Raw genomic sequence first — 22,500 nt, forward strand, 5'->3', positions numbered from 1 at the left:
GGACAGTCGACTGCAGGTCAAGCTGTCTGGCTTCGGCCTCTGGGAACTCAAGCACGGCTGCAGACATAGACTCATCCCTATAGACAATCCCTGCTTTGAGGGTGAGTCTGTGTGGGTGTGTGTATGTATGTGTGTGTGTATGTGTGTGTATATGTGTTTATGTGTGTATGTAGATAGATAGTTAATTCAAGGTCTCAGTAGCATACAGACATCACACACAACATTCATTAACAGCAGAAAAAGTAATAAAAGTATATAATATAAAAAACACAACTAAGCAATAAGGACAGTAAAAGATAAAGAATATACTAAAATACAAATTATACTAAATAACACTAAATCTAAATCAAGTCTAAAACAGTGTCCACATAGTGTGCTTAGGGGTGATTAAGCATGAGGCGCTTGCAATGACTGAGGCAGGGACTGAGCCTGTGATTCTCTGTGCATAGTAAGTATGTGTGTGTGTATATGTGTATATGTGTGTGTGTGTGTGTGTGTGTGTGTGTGTGTGTGTGTGTGTGTAAATGTGTATATGTGTGTATGTGTGTGTGTGTGTGTGTGTGCATCTGAGGGATGTACAGTACAACACTTACCCTTGTACTGCATTAATTAACTATAGATCCAGAACATTTCAGGGGAATGTGATAATGATAAAGACAATGAAGGTGTGTGTGTGTGTGTGTGTGTCTGTGTGTGTGTATATGTGTGTGTATATGTGTGTATGTGTGTGTGTGTGTGTGTGTGTGTGTCTGTGTGTGTGTATATGTGTGTGTGTGTGTGTGTGTGTGTGTCTGTGTGTGTGTGTGTGTGTGTTTGTGTGTATGTGTGTGTGTGTGTGTGAGTGTGTTTGTGTATATGTGTGTGTGTGTGTGTGTGTTTGTGTATATGTGTGTGTGTGTGTGTGTGTGTGTGTGTGTGTATATGTGTGTGTGTGTGTGTGTGTGTGTGTGTGTGTGTGTGTGTGTGTGTGTGTGTTTGCAGACCTGTACTGGACAGCTCCGGAGCTCCTGAGAGATGTGTTCTTCCCCTCTAACGGGACCCAGAAAGGGGACGTGTACAGCTTCGCCATCATCATGAGAGAGATCCTCTTCAGCACGGAGGAGGGGCCTTACCACGGCATCAAACTGGAGCCCAGAGGTCTCTCTACACACACACACACACACTGAAATAGAGACAGAAATAAAGTGTTGTAGTATTTCGTGTGTGTTTGTGTATACTGGATGGTAAGGTGTGTGTGTGTGTGTTTGACAGAAAGAGAGTATTATAGTATTTTTTGTGTATTTGTGTATACTGGCTTGTCAGAGATCATTGCTCAGCTGCAGACACCCCCTGCTGGTGGACCCCTGCGCCCACACCTGTCCACCCAGGTGCTCCCTGCCCAGGTGAGTGGGGAGGGGCTTCTTAACGTGCTGCAGCAGTGCTGGAGTGAGGAGCCCGACCTGAGACCGCCCTTCACCACCATCAGGAGACGGCTGCGCGAGGCCAGCCCCGACAGGTAACACACACACACACACACACACACACACACACACACACACACACACACACACACACAGACCGCCCTTCAGCACCATCAGGAGACAGCTGCGCGAGGCCAGCCCCAACAGGTAACACACACACACACACACACACCGCCCTTCAGCACCATCACGAGACAGCTGCGCGAGGCCAGCCCCAACAGGTAACACACACACACACACACACACACAGACCGCCCTTCAGCACCATCAGGAGACAGCTGTGCGAGGCCAGCCCCAACAGGTAACACACACACACACACACACACACACAGACTGCCCTTCAGCACCATTAGGAGACAGCTGTGCGAGGCCAGCCCCGACAGGTAACACACACACACACACACACACACACACACACACACACACACACACACACCACCCTTAAGCATGCGAGGCCAGCCCCAACAGGTAACACACACACACAAACACACACATTTGTCATTGTAGTTACCATCTATTAAACATGTGTCATAATGTTTGTAAAATTAGGAATATAGCTTTAGATGGCATGGACAATCGAAAAATAGCTTAGTGTGTGTGTGTGTGTGTGTGTGTGTGTGTGTGTGTGTACCTGCTCCATAGCCACACTAACATCCTAGACAACATGGTGAGCAAGTTGGAGAAATACGCCAACCACCTGGAGGAAGTGGTGGAAGAGAGAACCAATCAGCTCACAGCAGAGAAAAGCCGCGCCAACAAACTCCTCTCCAGCATGTTGCCCCGGTAACAGAGGCCCTCCTTCATCTTCCTCTGCACAACAAGAATCTGTATTTCACACACACACACACACACAACCAGGCACCATTGGCGGAGCGAGGAGGTGGCTTCAAGGGCTCAAGCCCCGAATCTTTTTTTTTGTGTGTTTTCAATTTCCAACGATTCTAATTTCTAATTTTACTTCCCTTTGGTTTCTCTATAAATGTTAGGCTACAAAATGTAGGCTACTATTACTGAGCAAATAGGCTATCCCTTATTTTCAAAGCCCAGTATTGACAGACAATCTGATATCCCACACGATGAGTTTATGCAATGGCAGAGCTGAGATGTAGCGGTTTACGTCAGTTTAAACAGCAAGCCGGTAAAAAAAACTATTGTCAAGACATTAGGCAATTAGGCTACTGTACCCCGGAATACAAAAATAAACTTCAGAAAGACAGACAGTTTGTTGTACTGTATTCATAGAGTCTCAATGACCGAATCAGTTGATTTACCTGTTGTCAGTTGAGTTCATTCAATTCATTTATTGTAGGCTAGTAGCCTAGGCAAATATGAAATGGAGATGTAACGTGGCTACCGGCGGGATTTTGAATTTGCATGTTTCAAACAATACCATGGGATTGATGTGTTCTCCATTTGAGGAACATAATCAATTGCAGACGTGCACAGACAGCTCAGACACAGAGCGCATATAGGCCTAGGTTAGGCTACTTTCACTTTCTAGAGTGCGCATTAATTACGTAAAAGATGCTTCATAGTAGGCCTACCAAAACAACGATCAAACATTATCAAGTGTATCATGACGTGTTGTCACAAAGACTTACTCCAATTAGAAAATCGAAACCAAAATCATGTAAGTCTAAGTGTTCTCTCATTGACGCCTGCAGCCTAAGGAAAATGCGATTTCAGTTTGTAAAATGTATCCCCCCCCCTCCCCAACTGAATTAGTCCCCCTATGTGAAGGGGTTATTTTTCAAAATTTTCTGCCGGAGGTGCATGCCCCCGGACCCCCCTAGCCTTCCTGTGTGTGACACTGGGCTAAGCACCCAATGTTTCAAATGTCTGGCTCCGCCCCTGCCAGGCACACACACACACAGGCACACACACAGGCACACACACACACACCCAGGCACACGCACACACAGGCACACACACACACACACACACACACGCACACACCCAGGCACACATACACATATATGCACATGCGCGCGCACACACACACACACATACACACACACACAGACAGACACACACACAGACACACCGCTGCGCTACGCTGCGCTGCCACGCACACACACACACACACACACACACACACACACACACACCTACTAACACACACCTACACACACACACACACACACACACACACATCCATTTTACTCTGCCCACTGTTGCTCGTCCCCATGAGAAACTTTCTAGTGTCCAAGATTAGCCCTTTTGCCTAAAGGCTGAAGAAGCACCAGCGCCTCCTACAGGCGTAGCGAGGAAATGAGGAGGCCCTGTTGCATCTTCAGCCTTTTCACTATTTACAGGTTTTAGAAAAATATCTATTTGTGTATTTTCTGGTTTAGAGGGAAAGTTAGCTACAGGAAAAAGTTACTGAAACGTGGGAAACCTGCTTGTGTCCATGCAGAGATGTTACTGAAACAAGTGCTACCTGCTACCGGCTTGTGTCCACCAGAGATGGTCCGGTCCATTAGTAAAGGAGGGGGTGAATGGTTTTGCTGAAAGGGAGCAGGAAGAGACCAAGAGCACCTGTAGGGGGGGGCAACAAACTGCATGCATTGTTGGAACTAACTAAACATCAGCTTTTACCAGTGTATGGACTAGTTGCACGAAAGGCTCTCGGTGAGCTCGTTTGTTTCCTGTGGAGCCAGGTGTGATTGAACCTGCCGCTATTCTGAATGTAATTAGTGTCTACACGTCCTTCTTTATCGTAACGCGCTGATACACTAGGTGAACACCTAACCGGGTCCATGTGGACACTAATTACATTCAGCATAGCGGCAGCTTCAAACACACCGGGTCCGAGTAGACACTAATCACCGAGAAAGCCACACACACACACACACACACACACACACACACACACACACGCACACACACACAGGGGAAAAGTTTCAAATGATAATTTGGAAATAATTTGGAGCCTGCCACCTATTGGAGTGTTTGAAAGAGCCATGAAGTGTTAGTTCTTTAGTTTAAACTATTCCCTTCTATGCTTTTATTAGCTATTCCTGCTAGCTTGTGTTTGCAAAGCACATTGAATGTAACCTGACTCTCGCCAGATGAATTTCGTTCCGCCTAGCTCCACTCATCCATCTGGGACCAATCCATTCGAGTGTTGCTTCAGAAGGCTGGGCCTAATCAAAAAATGCTTGCATATGATTGAATAAGCCACTTGTCCGTCATCTATTGACGTGCTACTTCAACCACTCACATCGAAGCCAACCCGTGACGCTGAGAACAGTCTCACAGTCACTTCTACGCTATGTCACATCTATGAAACTCCCGCCCTGCGTCCTGATTGGCTCTACCATACAATCTCGTGCAGAAATCACTATCAATGGAAGAGGTCCCAGATGGATGTGAGTGAAGCTAGGCGGAGCTAAGCGGAACGAAATTCATCTGGCGAGAGTCAGGTTATATTACACCTGCCCATTATCAAAATATGACTATTGATAATTTTACATTGAAAATTGGTTGGTTACATTGGTTACATTGAATGACCTCTGTGTATGAAATGTGCTATATAAATATAAATATAAATAAAGTTGACTGGACTTGACTAGCTGGACTGGCCCTGTGCTCAGTCAGCTGCCCAAAGCACACGCACGCACGCACGCGCACACACACACACAAACGCACACACAACGCACACACACACACACACACACACACACATGTGAAGAGGCCACCAGGCACGGTTCAGCCCATTGCTCAACATCACGTCATGTGTGTGTGCGTGTGTGTGTGTAATCATCGCGTTTGTGTATTGATAACGGCGTGTGCGCAACGCGCAGGTCTCGCGTGTGTCTGCGTGTGTGTGCGTGTGTGTTTGTGTGTGTGTGTGTGTGTTTGTGTAAGTATGTGTGTGTGTGTGTGCATGTGTGTGTGTCTGTGTGTGTGTGTGCGTGCGTGCGTGCGTGCATCGCGTGTGTGTGTGTGTGTGTGCATGTCGTGTGTGTGTCAGGTACATTGCGGAGCAGCTGATGGCGGGTCAGACTGTGGCACCTCAGAGTTATGACATGGTGACCATCTTTTTCTCGGACATCGTGGGCTTCACGTCCATGTGTTCCATCAGCTCGGCCATGGAGGTGGTCACCCTCCTCAACGACCTTTACACACTCTTCGATGACATCATCACCATCTACGACGTCTACAAGGCATGTGATTAACTAAACATTCATACACACATTCTCACACACACACACGCACACATTCACACACACACAAACACACGCACGCACGCACGCACACACACACGCACACACACACAGTGGTCACTACTACATCCGGTGTAAATGTGTACACATCTGGTGTGATTAAACGTTAATGTAGAACTTTACAACAGCTCTGTGTCAGAGACAGGCTGGAGGGAGAAAACATGTAGTTTTCAAAACAGTGCTCGGACCAAGGCACTCTTCTTAATATTAAAATACACTAGCTTTAATTAATATGCTAGTTCATCATAGAACTTTTAAAAACAATTGTTGGCAACATGTTTGGTTGGGCCTCAAGGTGCAGGTGCATTAACAGGGCAAGGATGACCATCCGTGTTCCAACCGGAATACCCTCAGTGTTCTAACGAGAATACCAAGTCACAGTGTTCCAACCGGAATACCCAGAACCAGAGCCATATAAACAGAGACGGTTAACTATAGAACACCCAGAACCAGAGCCATATAAACAGAGACGGTTAACTATAGAATCTTTGATATAAAGGTACAGTTGCGACAACTCCATTGACGCTAATGTTCCATTTTTTTCCAACAATGGCAGCTAATGGAAGTCTCAAATAGTTCCCGGAAGTTAACAATTAATAATAGCAGCAGTGCAGTTACAGCAGTATAGACTGTTTGTAGCCAACATTTCAGACTCAGATTTACATTCCTTTTGCCTCATCCAAATAATAATAATAATAACAGTAATAGTAGTAAAGTAATAGTAGGCTATCAATAGCCTAATTATAATAATAAACGATTTATGTATCGACAATGACTTTTCTGCTGCTTAGTCTTTATCAGTTCCTCATCAAATAAATTTAGCATCAAATAAAGATGCTAAAAGCCCAATAAATGTGCCACACGTAATAGCACAGATACCCCTTGCCTATCCCATTTCAATTAGGCATCACTACACCACCACGAACAAGCTGTCATTAAGTTTTTGCGTTTAGTAGGCTTTCAACTTTTATGACGTGACATTTCTTGGGCATTTAGCTTCACCATCACGTCAAGTTGTAACGTATGCGCAATGCTCATCTAGGCTATGGATTTAAGTGGCAGCAAAGCCCTAGTGGCAGCAAAAGTGGGATATAGTGCAACTGCTTCCCCAAAACAATTCCTCCATAACTGTGTATTTAATCGTTTCATATGTGGATAACTTTCAGTGGACTAAACAAAAGGTAAAGATTTTATTATCACAAGGCTAGCTGGTTTTTTGCTGGCGAAGCATATAGCCAACTTTGTTTGCAGCAGTGAAGCTAAGTTTGTTGTTAACATTGTTGGTAACTGTCAGGGAATTTAACCCCAACATATAGATACAAGAACCACAACACCTAGTATTTGACCTATCAAATTATGATATTGTATCGACATGTATGTGCTTAAGACCAATACAATCAAATCTACCTGATTGGCCACTTGAAATGGCGGCCATTTTCCAAGATAGCCGCCAAAAAAGACCCCAGAAATTGATTTATTGCATAGAATTGACCTAGCAAATTATGATACAAGCATGAAACTCAACATGTATGTGGTCAAGACCAATACAATGAAATCTAACTGATTGGCCACTTGAAATGGTGGCCATTTTCCAAGATGGCTGCCAAAAAAGACCCTAGAAATTGATTTATTGCACAGAATTGTCAAAGCAAAATATGATGGACGCATGAAATTTGGCATGGATGTGATCAAGACCAATACAATCAAATCCACTTGATGGTAACACTCCATAATAAGGTGCCATAATAAATAATAAACTAGTAATTAGCTAACCCTTTGTTAATATTTGTTAATTGTTACTAACATATCTATTTGGCACAAGTTAATAGTTTTTTCATCATTAATTAAATATTAGTTGTTTGCATAAAATCTGTATGTTAATGTTTTAGCAAATGTATTAACTAATATTGTATTAATATGTGTTAATAGTTAACTAAATGTCTTTTTGGCACTAATTAACAGTTATTTCTTACATCATTTAAATGTTAAATGTTTATTTACAAACGATATGTTAATAGAAAAGTTTGTGACTTATTATTATTTAACTAATTCAGGGGCACATGCACACACATCAATAGCACAAACAAAATATATAGTGCTAATGCAATACAACAAGCCAATCAACCACAAACCAGTAAATAAATGATAGATATGCAACAGTGCAGTATAAAAACAGCTTTGTGGGTGGATGGAAATTTCAAGCATCATGCAAGGACATATCTGGGTATCATAGCACTCCAATAGTTGCCAGTATAAATTTAAAAAAGGCCTAGCCTACAGACAATGTCAACCTAATAACACAGGTAATTAAATAATTGAAAAAAAAAAACAGGCACTTTGAATAGGTTTGTACGAGAACGATTAAAGTAGCCCTATATAGGCTTATATATAGACAGTTCCAACGAGTTCCACAAACCATTTATCAGCCTGAGTGGCCCACTAATTAGTCATTAGGCTAGGTATAGGCTACATATCAACATAAGACTAGCTTGTGCTAGTTTCAATAACGTCAATGCTTTAGCTCCGCTAACCTTTCTCTCTGCCTTCCATCCATATATGTAAAACAGCAAGCAACCACGCAAATCCGTCGACTGTCAAAACTCCTGTAGTTTTCCTCGAACTTGATAGTTTGTAGGGTCATGCCATTAGACGAGGGGCCGCTCATTTATCCCCCTACATTTCTGTAAATAGACTTGACCTGCAATCGGTTCATTGGATAAACCAGAAACACATTCCCCATTCCCAGGAGGCTTTGCTCTATTCTAGCTTAGGCTCATGGGCGGATTATGATCTTTCGGGCCCCTGGGCCCAGATGTATTAAGGGCCCCCCACTTATTGTCGTGTATGTGGGAGGGGGGGTTTGGGGGTCCAATTTTTAATTTGTTTGATGTGATTTCCTGTATTCTGGTGCATTTTGGGGATGGCCAATACTAAATTCAATCAGATTCATAGTCTACATCCTGATATTGAGGCAATGATTCCATGCAAAGGCTTGGGCTTCAGGGCCCCCTGACCCCTTGGGCCCCTGGACCTGGGCCCGGTAGGCCCGTGCAGTAATCCATCCCTGCTTAGGCTTACGTTAATTTAAGTACAAACAAACAAATTAAATTGTCATTTTTTTTATTTGTGATGAAAGTTCTGTAACGCCTGAATAAGACAAAAATGAATTTAGATAAAAAAACTAAGTCTAGCCTACACAAAAATCAGCATGGGAGAGATGAATGTGCGCAGGGTAACCATGAATGACATATAGGCAGTGAGCGAGTGGTATAAATATTGGTTGGACTTCCTGAACTTTAAAGTGGAAAATTCTTAGTGCATCTGTCAGGTCGATGGCCGCGATAATAGCTCTATGGGCCGGCCCGCACCGCGCAGACTGATCGGCCGGCCCACCGGGAATACTCCAGTTTCTCCAAAGGGGGCTCCAAAACACCAATCTCAATAAAGCTGCTTAATTACGGCGAAAATCACATACAAACACTAAACTACATTTATAACTCTGTTACACCCCCCTCCCCTGAATTTCACCAAATTCAAGCAGCAACCAAATAGTACTTCCAAAGGCAAAGAGTACACTACGTTCAAACACTAGACAAAGGGTCACCAATTACAGGACAACCAACCACAAAGGTATCCAATAAGGATGAAGTGGAAGAAGAGGTGCGCAAACTCTCACACAACCAACCACTGGCAGTAGGGTGCCTTATACACCCCACAAGACCATAAAGCCATAAACCATAAATTCCATAAATTCTCCACAAAGCTAATCAGAAAAGCTAGATAAATAATAATGTCATTAACTTTTATATTAGCATATAGTTTGTAAATAAACATTTAATATTTAAATGATGTAAGAAATAACTGTTAATTAGTGCCAAAAGACATTTAGTTAACTATTAACAAATATTAATACAGTATTAGTTTATAGATTTGTTAAAACATTAACATACAGATTTTATGCAAACAACTAATATGTAATTAATGATGAAAAATCTATTAACTTGTGCCAAATAGATATTTTAGTAACAATTAACAAATATTAACAAAGGGTTAGGTAATTACTAGTTTGCTATTTATTATGGCACCTTATTATGGAGTATTACCCACTTGATTTGCTACTTGAAATGCTGTCCATTTTCCAAGATGGCGTCCAAAAAGACCCGAGAAATTTGCAAATTTCAAATGTGCAAATTGCAAATGTGGTGTAAATAATTATTCACTCTCCTTAAATATGTTTCCATAGATGATGAAGTGATACAGATATTAAAAATGTTCCACAATGACAAATAAGCCACTTATGACACACAAATAGCATGGTGATAACATGCGAATAATGCCAGTTCTTAATGTCAATGGAAGGTTATGCTATGATGCCCCCCCTACCCCCAAAACAAATAAAATGGTTATGACATGCTAATAATATAATGACACTAATATGCTAATAACGGCAATTCATGGTTTTCTCGATGTTGCTGTTAATCAAAAGATGCGTGTACACCAGAAACAACCGCAGCTACCAAGTCGTTGAAGAAGCGTTGTCATGAATTCGCTCTTTTCGCTCTGGACGTGACATTGACATGTTTGATTTAGCTAATCACATAACGGCTCTGGGCCAGCCTGGGACATTCAAGATAAGAGCATTCCAATTGTTTTTTGACATGTTTGATTTAGCTAATCACATAACGGCTCTGGCTTGTCAGCCTGGGACATTCAAGATAAGAGCATTCCAATTTTTTTTGCCGAACCGCTCATTGCCATCATATTAGCTGACTTTTAATGGCTAAACGCTTAATCGCTTCTGGTCGCCTAGATTGGTTCGGCTCCCCGGGCGAATTCACTTAGGTCGCTTTATTCACGACCCTCCATAGACAGATAATGACTTCCGTCTTTCCGGTCGCGATAGGTCGCTTTTTTGGTTTTACATGCAAATAACAGCGTAACAGTTATTAACGACAAATAAGCCCCTTATAACACACTGATAACATGGTGATAACATGCTAATAATGACAATTTTGATGTCAATGGAGGGTGGTGCGTGATGCGATACCATTGTGGTAATAATATGCTAATAACAGTAATTTATGATTTTCACCGATATGTATGCTTAAAAACACTAATAACGTGCTAATGGTACTTAACGGTAATAATGTTCCGCTTCACTATAATTTGTGCTCTCTGCGACTGTCCCCACAATTACCCCAGAGTTAGAGAACAAGGCCACCAGAGTGAATCAATCAGCAGTGGTCCAATGTCGCTGTAAGTGGCTAAAATTAATTCCGAATAACCTCAGTGGCTGGTTTAAAGGAGAATTCCGGTGTGATATTGACCTAAAGTGTATTGAAACATGATACCGAGTGTGAACGATGTCTCATAGCCCATCTCGGCTTGTCCCCTGCACTCCAAAATCTGGAGCTTAGTTAGCCGATGCTACCAACAGCTTTTTTTCAATAGTGGTGCTTCGGCATCGGGCTAGCCATGCAAATAAATCACTGTTTTACACCCATTTACGAGGCTCAATGTATCTCCACACTTCATTGGTAGACTTCCGAGGGCCCTGACATTTAAAACGAGACATTGAGAACTTTGAAAAAGCAGTAAAAAAGCAAAATCAGATTCCAAAAATAATTCAGTGGAAATGCATGGATTCCAGTTGCTGCTACTGGAAGAAACTGGAATCCATGCATTTCCACTGAATTATTTTTGGAATCTGATCCCTTATCATACCTGTTCAGTCTTACTTCGTTGTTTTCGAATTTATCGTGACTAAATTCAAGATGGCTGCAAACGCTAAACTTCATGAAGATACTGTCTGTATAAATCGTCTTGTAAGTAAACTACCAGTGCTTTTTCACTGAATCTCAGTTATGTGCCTTTTTGCTTGATTTTTGCTTGATTGAATTTCCAATGACTTCATCATAGAAGGAAACAGAAATGTAGTGAATGTTAACATTGATTTGGGCCACATCTGCTAAATTAATTGCAATTAATGAAGTTCTAGTGTCTTATTTGGTGGCCATCTTTAAAAATGGCTGCCATATTACATTTTCAAGTTGCAAAATGAGGTGGATTTGATTATATTGCTCTTTAGCACAAACACACAAAAATTACATACTTGTATCATAATTTTCTTTGCTCACTCTGAGCTAAATTCAGTCTTTTACGCCATATTGTAAAATGGCTTCCATTTCAAGTGTATAGTCAGGTAGATTTGATTGTATTGTTTTTTAGCACATTCATGCCAAAATTCATGCTTGTATTGTCACTTGTTTGATCAATTCTGTGCAACAAATCCATTTCTATGGTATTTTTTGGCTGGCCATCTTGAAAATGGCCGTCATTTAAACTGGAAAATCAGTTAGAATGTATTGTGTTGGTCTTAGCACATACCCGCCTAAATTTCATGGCTGTATCATAATTTCCTTGGTCAATTCTGTACAACAAATCAATTTTTAGAGTTTTTCATGGTGGCCATTTTGGAAAATGGCCGCCATTAAAAAAATGGCAAATCAGGCAGATTTTATTGTATTGGTCTTGAGCATACATGCCTTAATTTCATGTTTGTATCATAATATCTTGGTCAATTCTGAGCAATAAATCAATTTCTGGGTTTTTTGGTGGCTATCTTGGAAAATGGCCGCCATTTCAAGTGGGCCAATCAGGTAGATTTGATTTTATTGGTCTTGAGCACATACCTGCTGAATTCCACGCTTGTATCATAATTTGCACGATTTTTCCTGTAGTCGCTCAACTATAACTTGTACTCTGTTCTTAGAACTCAGCACAACAACATTTAACTTGAACTCTCTGTTCTTAGAACTCAGCACAACAATATTTCTGCTTACACAAGTGATTATACAATGATAATAATAATTTAATAATAATTTATAACCAGTTTCAAACCAAGCTTGCGCTGATATGATGCATGATCACTGATCAAATTGCTATTTTCTGACAGGATGAGCACAACCATGCAGGTTCTCTGAATCTCAAGCTCTTTAGCCTGGCCCTAGCATCTTAATGCTGTATTCACAGCACGGTGAATGACAAACAGTGACAAAATGCTGTTGTTTATGAGTTCATAGCCTGGTTATTTATCAAGGACTATATCACGTTTTATATGTTATTATGATCACTCGCATCGCATTACCATGGGGTTACTTTGTAGGTAATGCCACGGTTAACTTAACATGCCCACCATTACACTGGAGAGATGTTAGAAAACTTTTAAACTTTTAAACTCTCGAGACGCTAGCTACTTAAGGTAGTTCGCCTCATTATCTCTAGATCAGTGAAGAACTACCAGAGAAAAACGTTGGGGAGAAAACTCAAAACAAGTTAATGTTAGACTTAGACTAGCTGTGTTACAGTTTCTCGTTGCAAAATTAAAATCTCCATGCGCTTTTATAGGCTAAACGCAGTCTTAAAAACACTGTTTACAGCTCTTGAGTCACGTACTAGGCTAGGTCATTTTTTTTAGGTCAACGATAATTTAGATAGGCCTAGGCTACACTTATGGGGTGGGTGCTATTGCGTTTTCTAAAGAATCTCCCGTCTTGGTTTTGTACAGAAATTAATATTAAGTGACATATACGTAAAAGGGAGAAAAAAAGGTCACCTTCCGATATCAGACGGTCTGGAATTTAATTTAATATTGTTGTAATGGTAGGAGAACTACACAGTTTACACAATACTTACACTGTGTTATAAATATTGTATATCAATGCATTGAACAGTAGCTTATTTAATGTATTCTAATCCATTGTCAATCACTTCCGGGAACTTTTTGAAGTTTGCATGAACCATGTGACCTTAACAAATTTTGAACACCCATTGTTGCAACTCTACCTTTATATGGCTCTGCCCAGAGCCAGAGCCTTATAGATCTCTCTCTAGGGCTCTGAGAATACCAAGTCACCGTGTTCCAACCGGAATACCAAGTCACCGTGTTCCAACCGGAATACCAAGCCTCAGCAATAGGCTTCAGATGGGGTCACCAAAGAACTAAATAAGTATGAAGAACATATCCACACATATCCATAGTATCATCCAGCACTTCACAATGATAGTAGAATGCTCCTTTGACTTGAATGGGATTTTCCAACGTTATACGGTAAAATATGCACCATGTAATGGCCGCTGAAATATATGATGACCGCTGTCAATGGCAACGAGTTTTGTTCCTCTGATTCACTTCTTTCATATCACTCCGCAAGTAGTCCGGTCACTTTTTGCAATGAAACTTCATTCAAAAGTCAAAGCAGACGGTTGATCGGCTGTTGTATAAAATAAGTCCCTTCAGAGCGAGCCAAGACCTCTCCATCCGGTTCGCCAATGGAACTTATTTTTCCGATATTGACCAGCGTTCTAAGTGTTTTCCTTCATAGCATAATCACAATTACCAATTTTAGCTGTACGTCCATGTTCGGCACGTCGGTATCGTAACTGCCGTTTAGTGAGCCCAACGGGAAACAGCATGAAACAGCATGGCACAGCGCCCAACATGAAACAGCAGGGCACAAAGACCACTTCAGCACACACATGACATGACTAGTACATATACACATGACATGACATGTTTAGCAGTAAATATACAAATGACATGACCTGTTTAGCAGTAAATATACAAACATACATACAATATGACAAGGGGTAGACAGGACAGGAAGACAGGGCATTGAGGAGGAATACAGCATAACATGAGGAGAGGGGAGGAGAAAAAGCAGCCCCCAGACTATGCTCCTGTGGGGAGTACTGTGTTGGAACAGGAAAAACACCATAAGCTGGCTGGCCCTTGCAAGAGCTGCGTCCAAATCTTTAGATGAGTAGCCACGTTCTCTGAAGCAATTATACACCATCATCTTCACAATTTCTGTTCAAATCATGATCATTATCGCAAATCCTACGTTGTCTCTGAAAATGTCCGAAAGGAGGTTCTTAGTAAGTGTAGGAGGACGGAACTTTTAGCGTGAAGTTTTATGTGCATCCTTCCTAAATATCACAACATCTTTATACATTTCAAGATCAAGAAAGTGAATTTTATCTTTATCATATTCAGGGATAACTTAACATTGGTATTTGCTACTTTCAAATAATCATGAAATGACAATAATTATTTTTCAGTCCCCCTGATGTCATCAATGAACCATGCCCACCAAATAATTTCATCTCTATGTCAGTGTTGTCATGACGATGGAATGTTTACCCTTCCGTTAGGTGGAAACCATCGGCGACGCCTACATGGTGGCCAGTGGGCTCCCGATCGTCAACGGCAACAAGCATGCGGACGAAATCTCCACCATGGCACTGCACTTCCTGGCGGCTATCCAACTGTTTAAGATCCGCCACATGCCCACCGAGAGGCTGGCACTCCGCATAGGCATCAACTCAGGTACACACACACACACACACACACACACACCACACACGCCACATGCCCACCGAGAGGCTGGCACTCCGCATAGGCATCAACTCAGGTACACACACACACACACACACACACCACCACACACACTTCACCGAGGCTGGCACTCGATAGGCATCAACTCACACACACACACACACACACACACACACCACCACATACCCACCGAGACACACAAACACACTGACTGACCCCTCCTCTGTTCACATTCAGATAAGGAGGTCTGAGCAACGTAGTAATTCCCCCTAATACACACACACACACGCTGTCATGGCTCTCTCTCCCCTCAGGTCCGGTGGTGGCGGGGGTGGTGGGCACCTCCATGCCCAGATACTGTCTGTTTGGGGACACGGTCAACATGGCGTCCAGGATGGAGAGCAACAGCCTGCGTGAGTCCCTTACCCAGCACACACACACACACACACACACGCCACACACACACACGCAATACACACACACGCACACACACACATACACACACACACACACACCACACACACACACGCACACATACACGCACGCAACACACACACACACACACACATACATACATACGCACACACACACACACACCACACACACAGCCTGGATTTAATTCCAGAGTCAACCATTGCGAGTCTGTGTCATGCTGGATAGAAGTGTCTGATAAATAATATATTATATATCGATATTAAGTTGATGTTATGTATTGATATTATATTATATTAATATTATATTGAAACAGTCAAACTTACTAGTCAACATTAACTCAAACGTGATGCCGTAATGTCAACTTTAACTCAAACGTGATGCCGTAGTGTATTGTGTAATGATGTGATGTGATGTGATGTCAATGTGACTGACATGCTGATGATGTCGTACGGCAGCCCTGAAGATCCATATCTCCCAGAGCACCGCAAACATCCTGAGGGAGATGGGGGTCTTTGAGCTCGAGGAGAGAGGGGACATCGACATCAAGGTGCACACCTGGAGTCTTGCAGCCACTAGCGTACCTGCTTATCGTACATATATCTACAGTATCTATAGCATATCTACAGTATCTACATGATATATAGTATATCTACAGTATCTACAGAATATCTACAGTATCTATAACATATCTACAGTATCTATAGCATATCTACAGTATCTACAGTATATCTACAGTATATCTACAGTATCTATAGCGTATCTACAGTATCTACAATATCTATACTGTAGTATCTATAGCATATCTACAGTATCTATAGTATATCTACAGTATCTATAGTATCTACAGTATATCTACAGTATCTATAGCATATCTACAGTATCTATATCATATCTACAGTATCTGTAGCATATCTACAGTATCTACAGTATCTATAGCATATCTACAGTATCTATAGTATATCTACAGTATCTGTGTGTTCACTGTGTGTTGAGTGTGTTTCACTAATTCACGGATTGGGATAAATGCAGAGACCAAATTTCCCTCACGGGATCAAAAGAGTATATATACTTATACTTTAAAGCCACCTGAGGTGTATGTTACAAGAGGTGGGGTGGTTACATATCCGGTATGATAATGCATTAGGTCAGAAAGTTCAAATAGTCCAGTGTAGGAGATGGAATTGTCCAGGGGGATTAGGAGTTGTCATAGGGCAAGTAGTGGGTCGCTAGGCTGTACGGGCCAGGAGTCCGGGCAGGGGGACAGCAATAGGCGATGATAGGGCAGTCATAGGGATGGGACTTCAGGTGAGATGAGGGCCAAACACACGGATGGCTGGTGACTGGTGATGGTATACCTCCCAAGTGAGGTAAGGGGGGAAGAAATAGAGATGTAGAGTGGGTTAGTATTACTATAAATCAAAATGGTTAATATCATTAGTATATCAATGGTACTATGTTGTGATACCATAGTGAGAATAGGCAAGAGAGGGAGAGTTGAGAGAGAGAGAAGGGGAGAGAGGAGAGAGAGGGGTTGTACGGCGTGACACATGAAAAGTTCTTGACAGCACTATGCTATAGCAGCATAACTAAGGCATGGTGAGGGTTAGTCGACACCAGCGCAGGTATGGTCAGTGACCACCATCGCACGCATGACTGGGGTGCCAGTTACACGAGGACACAGCAGGGTGGTCCATTCCAAAAAACCCAGAGGTGGGTGAAGTTCCACACTGCACCATACCTAACTATGGGAAGCACTAAAGAGGTATGTTTTAAGTCTAGACTTAAAAATAGGGAGGCTGTCTGCTAATCGGATTGAGGGAGGGAGATTATTCCAGAGGAGGGGTGCATGGTAGCAGAAAGCTCTGCCTCCTACTGTAGTTTTTGAAATTCTTGGGATTACAAGAAGTCCAGTATTCTGTGATCATAGCGGTCTAGGTGGGTTATATAAGGACATCTGCAGTATATCTAGTATACAGTATACCCACAGGATATAGTATCTATAGTATATATACCATATTTCTACAGTATATCTACAGTAAATACATATTATCTACAGTATAGTATATGTACAGTATATAGTATACAGTGCCCTCCAGAATTATTGGCACCTCTGCTAAAGTTGACTAGCCTAGAAATCTAGCCGCACCCTAGCGGCAGCTAATCTAGCAACTCTCCATTGGCTTGCCAGCTGGAAAAATTCAACTTCGATAGGGCCAATCACATCGTGTATAGAGACGTTAGGCTTAACATGATTGATGGCAAAGTTGCAACAGTTAGGCTTGAATTCCCTGCTAGATGTGTTACCCAGATGTGTTACCCAGATTCAGACATATTGTTGAATAACACATTGTTAACTTGTAGTATATGTAGTGTTGAGTTAGTGTGTGTTCCACAGTAAATCTCATCAGTAGCTGTGTGTACGTTTGTGTGTGTGTGTGTGTGTGTGTGTGTGTGTGTGTGTGTGCAGGGGAAAGGCAATCAGAAGACATTCTGGCTGAAGAGTAAGAAGGGTTTTGTGTTCCCCCCTAAAGACAGTCCTGGAACCACCAGCCACAAAGCTACCCCGGAGGTACACACACACACACACACACACACACAGGGTGCGATTTGTGTAAAAACCAGAGGGGGGGATGATTTTGATTACGTTTGTAAACGCCCCCCACCCAAAAAAAATAAATAAAAAAAATGAACAAACGAACGATTCATAGCCTAGTAATGTCATGGCTAATAATAGCCTATATTATTTTTGCCACCTTTGTAACATTTTAGTTTTAGTTTACCGTGGTGTATGACTTTAAACAGCGAGTGTGCTTGGTATGATGATCAGCTCCTCTAATGCAGGGTAGGACTACGTTTTGACAAGCATACAAATTCACCTTGTTCTTGCCCCATCTGAAATGACTCCTCTACTTTTGCTGCCTCCATCCTTTCTGTATTTCTTGTGTAAAAAAACGTTGTATATGATGGCACTGAATTCTTAAGTTAGTGAATTGGCTAACAGTGTTAGTTGGTAACCAAATAGCCTACACATTCGCTACACGCCATGAGGCTACGTGCATTCTCTCTCCTGCTGATTTGCGTTCAGTAGCCAAAGTCGTAATATTGCAAAAGTTGAAAAATAAATGTGTTTATTGTAGCCTACAGAAAATAAATAGCCTATCATACTGTCAGTTAATTGCCTACAGTGCAGTGAAAGAGTTTGGAGAGTAAAGTTATAGGGCAACTTGAAGTTTTATGAAAATAATTTACGAACCAGAACATAAAGACCATGACGCTTCTATTTCTTGCAGCTGTTAAAATACCCGCTAGATAGTTTAAATACCCACCAACATTCGTTTTTGCAGTAGCCTACAGATTATTTCTAAAAGTTATTTGTCTACTAGGCCTAGCCTACTGGCTGATTTATCAAACGAGTGCTTTCTCGCTCGTCCTCCGCAAACTACAGGTGTTTCAGTAGTGTTTTGAATAAGCGATGCCAAGCAATTTCTGTAACACTTTTTGTGACATTCAGCAAATATCTCCTCATTTAATGTAAGTTCCTTTGGACAATAGGCCTACGTTCTACTCTACGTCCAGTTGTCCTCCATCTCAGTGCATCAGTTTTCTAATTTTGAAGGTTGTAAAACATTATTATGCTTCACTGAATCCTTCTCATTTTCTTTCATTTGTCCAGCTAACTTTTCCATTGAAACTAGCCATTTATGACACACTCGACATTCTGAAATGTCCTGCACGATCAAGGCCAAATTAAGTTATCACGCAGCCACTGTGTCAGCAGCATCAGTGCTGACGGTGACGGTGCGTTTCTGATGTCAGATTATTATGTAGGCTAGCCTACTAGACTGTTCTCACGTTGCAGCGCTTTACTTATATGAAGTAGCATTAATCAATATCAGGGGCAGAGGGGGATAAATGTTGTCCCCACCGGGGATAAAAATAATTTAGCAGAGGTAGGGATAGGAAAACCAGAGGGGGGGAAATCCTCACCATCCCCCCCTACAAATCGCATCCTGCACACACACACACACACACACTGTCTCTCATACACACATTTAAAGGCACCCCTGATAAGTTGACTAAAAACACGTATAAAAATAATCTATTGCCAAAAGATTATATTTTATCTTATTACATGGATCTTCACAAGGCAAGTAGAACGCTCCATTGACTTGAATGGGATTTCCCAAAGTTCTAGCGGTCATTATTTCTGAGGAAAGGACCTCTGAAAAAAATAATGACCGCTGTCAATGGCAATGGAGTTTGTGCTTCTAATAGACCGGTTTCAGGTCCCTAACAACCGTCGTTAAGGACAAGCAAACCCAGAGCCGTATAGCAATACATTGAGAGAAAGACGCAAGGAGCTTGAAAATTGTTAACTTTTGGCAGAGAAAAGCAGACGGAAATTCCCCTGTGTGGTACAGGAGACATTTCATTTTTTTGTGATGTGTCCGTTCAAAGCTAAAAATGTTTAAAACGCCAATAAAGTAGGCAGGCCTAGGTGCTAGACATTTGGATACGAAGCATGCATTATGAAGCTTCGAAGTTAGGCCACAAATGTTATCTTCATGCTCAAGAGGAAAAACTCGTCATGTAGGCTAAATAGCATAGGGTAGTGACGTTAACAAAGTGTTTTTTTTTTATCATATTCCTCAGCATATCATTTTAATGAGAGACTTATGATCCATGAGAACAGAGGCTAACGTTAGCCTACATTTCACGCAAATGACAATATGCAGGGTAGCCTAAAGTTGACACTCCATTTGAGTTGTTTGTTTTAAGAAAGAAGACATGGGCTTGCAAGTAACGTTATTGCATAGGCCTCCTAAAAGGTAGCCTAGCTTATAGCTAATCCGTTATAGGCTCCTGTCCTGTCAAGTTAACATCCAGCACAATGCACTTTGTGCATTGTAACGTTATTTCAGTCAATCGTTCAATGTGTGGACAGCATAGGCTACTTTATCAACGTAATTATCCTCTGACCTCAGGGGGAAATGATTGTCCACCCCTGTCATTATTTACCCTTTAAGTAGGTAATGTTCTCACTAAATCTAAACTAATTGTTTCTGCAGTCGAAGTCCTAACGTTAACATTAGCTTAAGCCTAACCTAACTTTACAGTGACTGGCCACATGCCTACATTCCGTAAAATCTGTTGCTTCCGCTTCCGGTAAATCCGCTACACCTCTAGATGAAAACAGTCCAGACTCGGCTACACCGAATATACTTTTATTCTTCATCTTATATCAAGTTCAGCCAGCTTGCTTTCTATGCGCTGTCCGTGTAAACCATATCAAGTTCAGCCAGCTTGTTTTCTATGCGCTGTCAGTGTAGACCATAGATCATTATTGGGAAAAAAAGTCCCTTCAGGGCGGAACAAGACCCCTCCTCTGCGCGTCGAGGGTCCAGTTCGCCCTGTCGGAACTTATTTTCCCAATAATGATCGGTGTTCTATACATTATCCCTTACTTGTTTACTCAACTTTACCAGGGGTGCCTATAAATGTGGGGGGCACTGTCACTGTTTCTGCATTAATTATTGATTATTGATTGATGAGTTACAGAGGATATTAAATGGATACGTGTGACACCAAAGGCACTGCACTGAAAAGAGAGTTCATACACTCTGTGTATTGTGTGTGTGTGTGCGTGTGCGTGTGTGTGTGTGTGTCTTTGTGTATGTGTGTGTGTCTTTGTGTGGGTTTTTGTGTGTGTGTGTGTGTGTGTCTTTGTGTGTGTGTCAGGATAAAATGCCACTGAAGGAGCACAAAGACAGAGTGAGGACTCAGCGCACCGTGGGAATGGCGGCTGACATGACGCTCGCCGTACCAAACGTTGAAATACCATAGCAACAAGATCTACCATAGACATTACAGGTCTCTGGTATCTGTAATCTGGTACTGGACTCTACTGCCCTCTGCTGGATGCCACACATATGATGGTGCTGAATGAGTGTGATGCTTCACTCCCCAGTCAGGGTTCAACACAAGCAATGGTAAAGGGCATGCAAAGAGTATGTTGGGCGTTTCTTGGTGTTTTATGCCCCTAACGTTGTCTTCAAGGCAGCGCTGCCTGGAAGGCACTAGGGTTAGGCCTGGGTTAAGGTTAGGATTAAGGTTAGGGTTGGGGTTAGGATTAGGTGCCTTTAAGTCAGCGGTGGCAGCGCTGCCTGGAAGACGACGTTGGGGGCATAAAACACCATCGAGCGATGTTGGGCAAGTTGATTGGCCAGCTCTCATTTTTTATACCAGTTCAATGTTCTATCATCTGGGGATTAAGCACGTTGAATCAGTTGTTTGGACAAACTTTACAATGTATACACGAGTGTGAGTGTGTGTGTGTGTGTGCTTGTGTGTGTTTGTGTGTGTCAGATATAAGGGGCAGCAGAGTGAGTCATGTTGGACAATGTTTATTATAATGGCAAAAACACAAATTCATTTGCAATCCAATAAAACAAATGAAACATACTCCTCAGCTAATCATTTGGACATTCTTCTGCTCTCTGATATACACTATCTGTGGTGAGAGTCCTGACCCAGGAACACACAGACACACACACACACACACACACACACACACACACACTGCGCTGTGATCTTCTGGTCTCTAGAGAACGGAGGGGAGGATTTACATGGCATGAGCTAGAGGAGTGTGTGCTTCTTCCCCTGAGAGATGGATGTGTGTGTGTGTGTGCATGTGTGGGTGTGTTTGTTTATGTGTGTGTGTGTGTGTGTCTGTATGTGTGTGAGTGTGTGTGTGTGTGTGTCTGTACGTTTGTGTGTGTGTGTGTGCACACCATAGAGAGACCAAAGCCTTGTGTGGACTTTCAGGAATGTTGAGCTTCACAGTAGTCTTGGCAGGTTGTTGAAGTTCCCTAGTATACTCACAAAGGCGATACACATAGCGCACAGATACACACCTGCCAGAGAGAAGACAGGAGTCACGTCAGGGCCAGAACACACACACACACACACACTGGGAACA

The 22,500-nt window shown here is 42.1% G+C and overlaps 2 protein-coding genes across 2 annotated transcripts in view; one reads left to right on the top strand and one right to left on the bottom strand.

Annotated features, from left to right (window-relative positions):
- The window catches only part of gucy2g (guanylate cyclase 2g), a 41,691-nt gene extending 20,326 nt beyond the window's left edge, over positions 1-21,365 (top strand). Inside the window, exons 15-24 of the mRNA XM_048268764.1 lie at positions 1-101; positions 982-1,137; positions 1,303-1,495; positions 2,103-2,243; positions 5,437-5,629; positions 14,903-15,077; positions 15,401-15,499; positions 15,977-16,068; positions 17,989-18,090; positions 21,261-21,365. The exon at positions 1-101 is cut by the window's left edge and continues 68 nt beyond it. Coding sequence (XP_048124721.1) covers positions 1-101; positions 982-1,137; positions 1,303-1,495; positions 2,103-2,243; positions 5,437-5,629; positions 14,903-15,077; positions 15,401-15,499; positions 15,977-16,068; positions 17,989-18,090; positions 21,261-21,365 — 1,357 coding nt within the window. The remainder of the gene's footprint in view (positions 102-981; positions 1,138-1,302; positions 1,496-2,102; positions 2,244-5,436; positions 5,630-14,902; positions 15,078-15,400; positions 15,500-15,976; positions 16,069-17,988; positions 18,091-21,260) is intronic.
- A 544-nt stretch (positions 21,366-21,909) lies between these two features.
- The window catches only part of tectb (tectorin beta), a 12,981-nt gene continuing 12,390 nt past the window's right edge, over positions 21,910-22,500 (bottom strand). Inside the window, exon 11 of the mRNA XM_048267353.1 lies at positions 21,910-22,435. Within this exon, the coding sequence (XP_048123310.1) occupies positions 22,359-22,435 (77 nt within the window). The 3' untranslated portion in view covers positions 21,910-22,358. The remainder of the gene's footprint in view (positions 22,436-22,500) is intronic.

The sequence above is a fragment of the Alosa alosa genome, chromosome 17, assembly GCF_017589495.1.
Source record: "Alosa alosa isolate M-15738 ecotype Scorff River chromosome 17, AALO_Geno_1.1, whole genome shotgun sequence".
NCBI lineage: Eukaryota > Metazoa > Chordata > Actinopteri > Clupeiformes > Clupeidae > Alosa > Alosa alosa.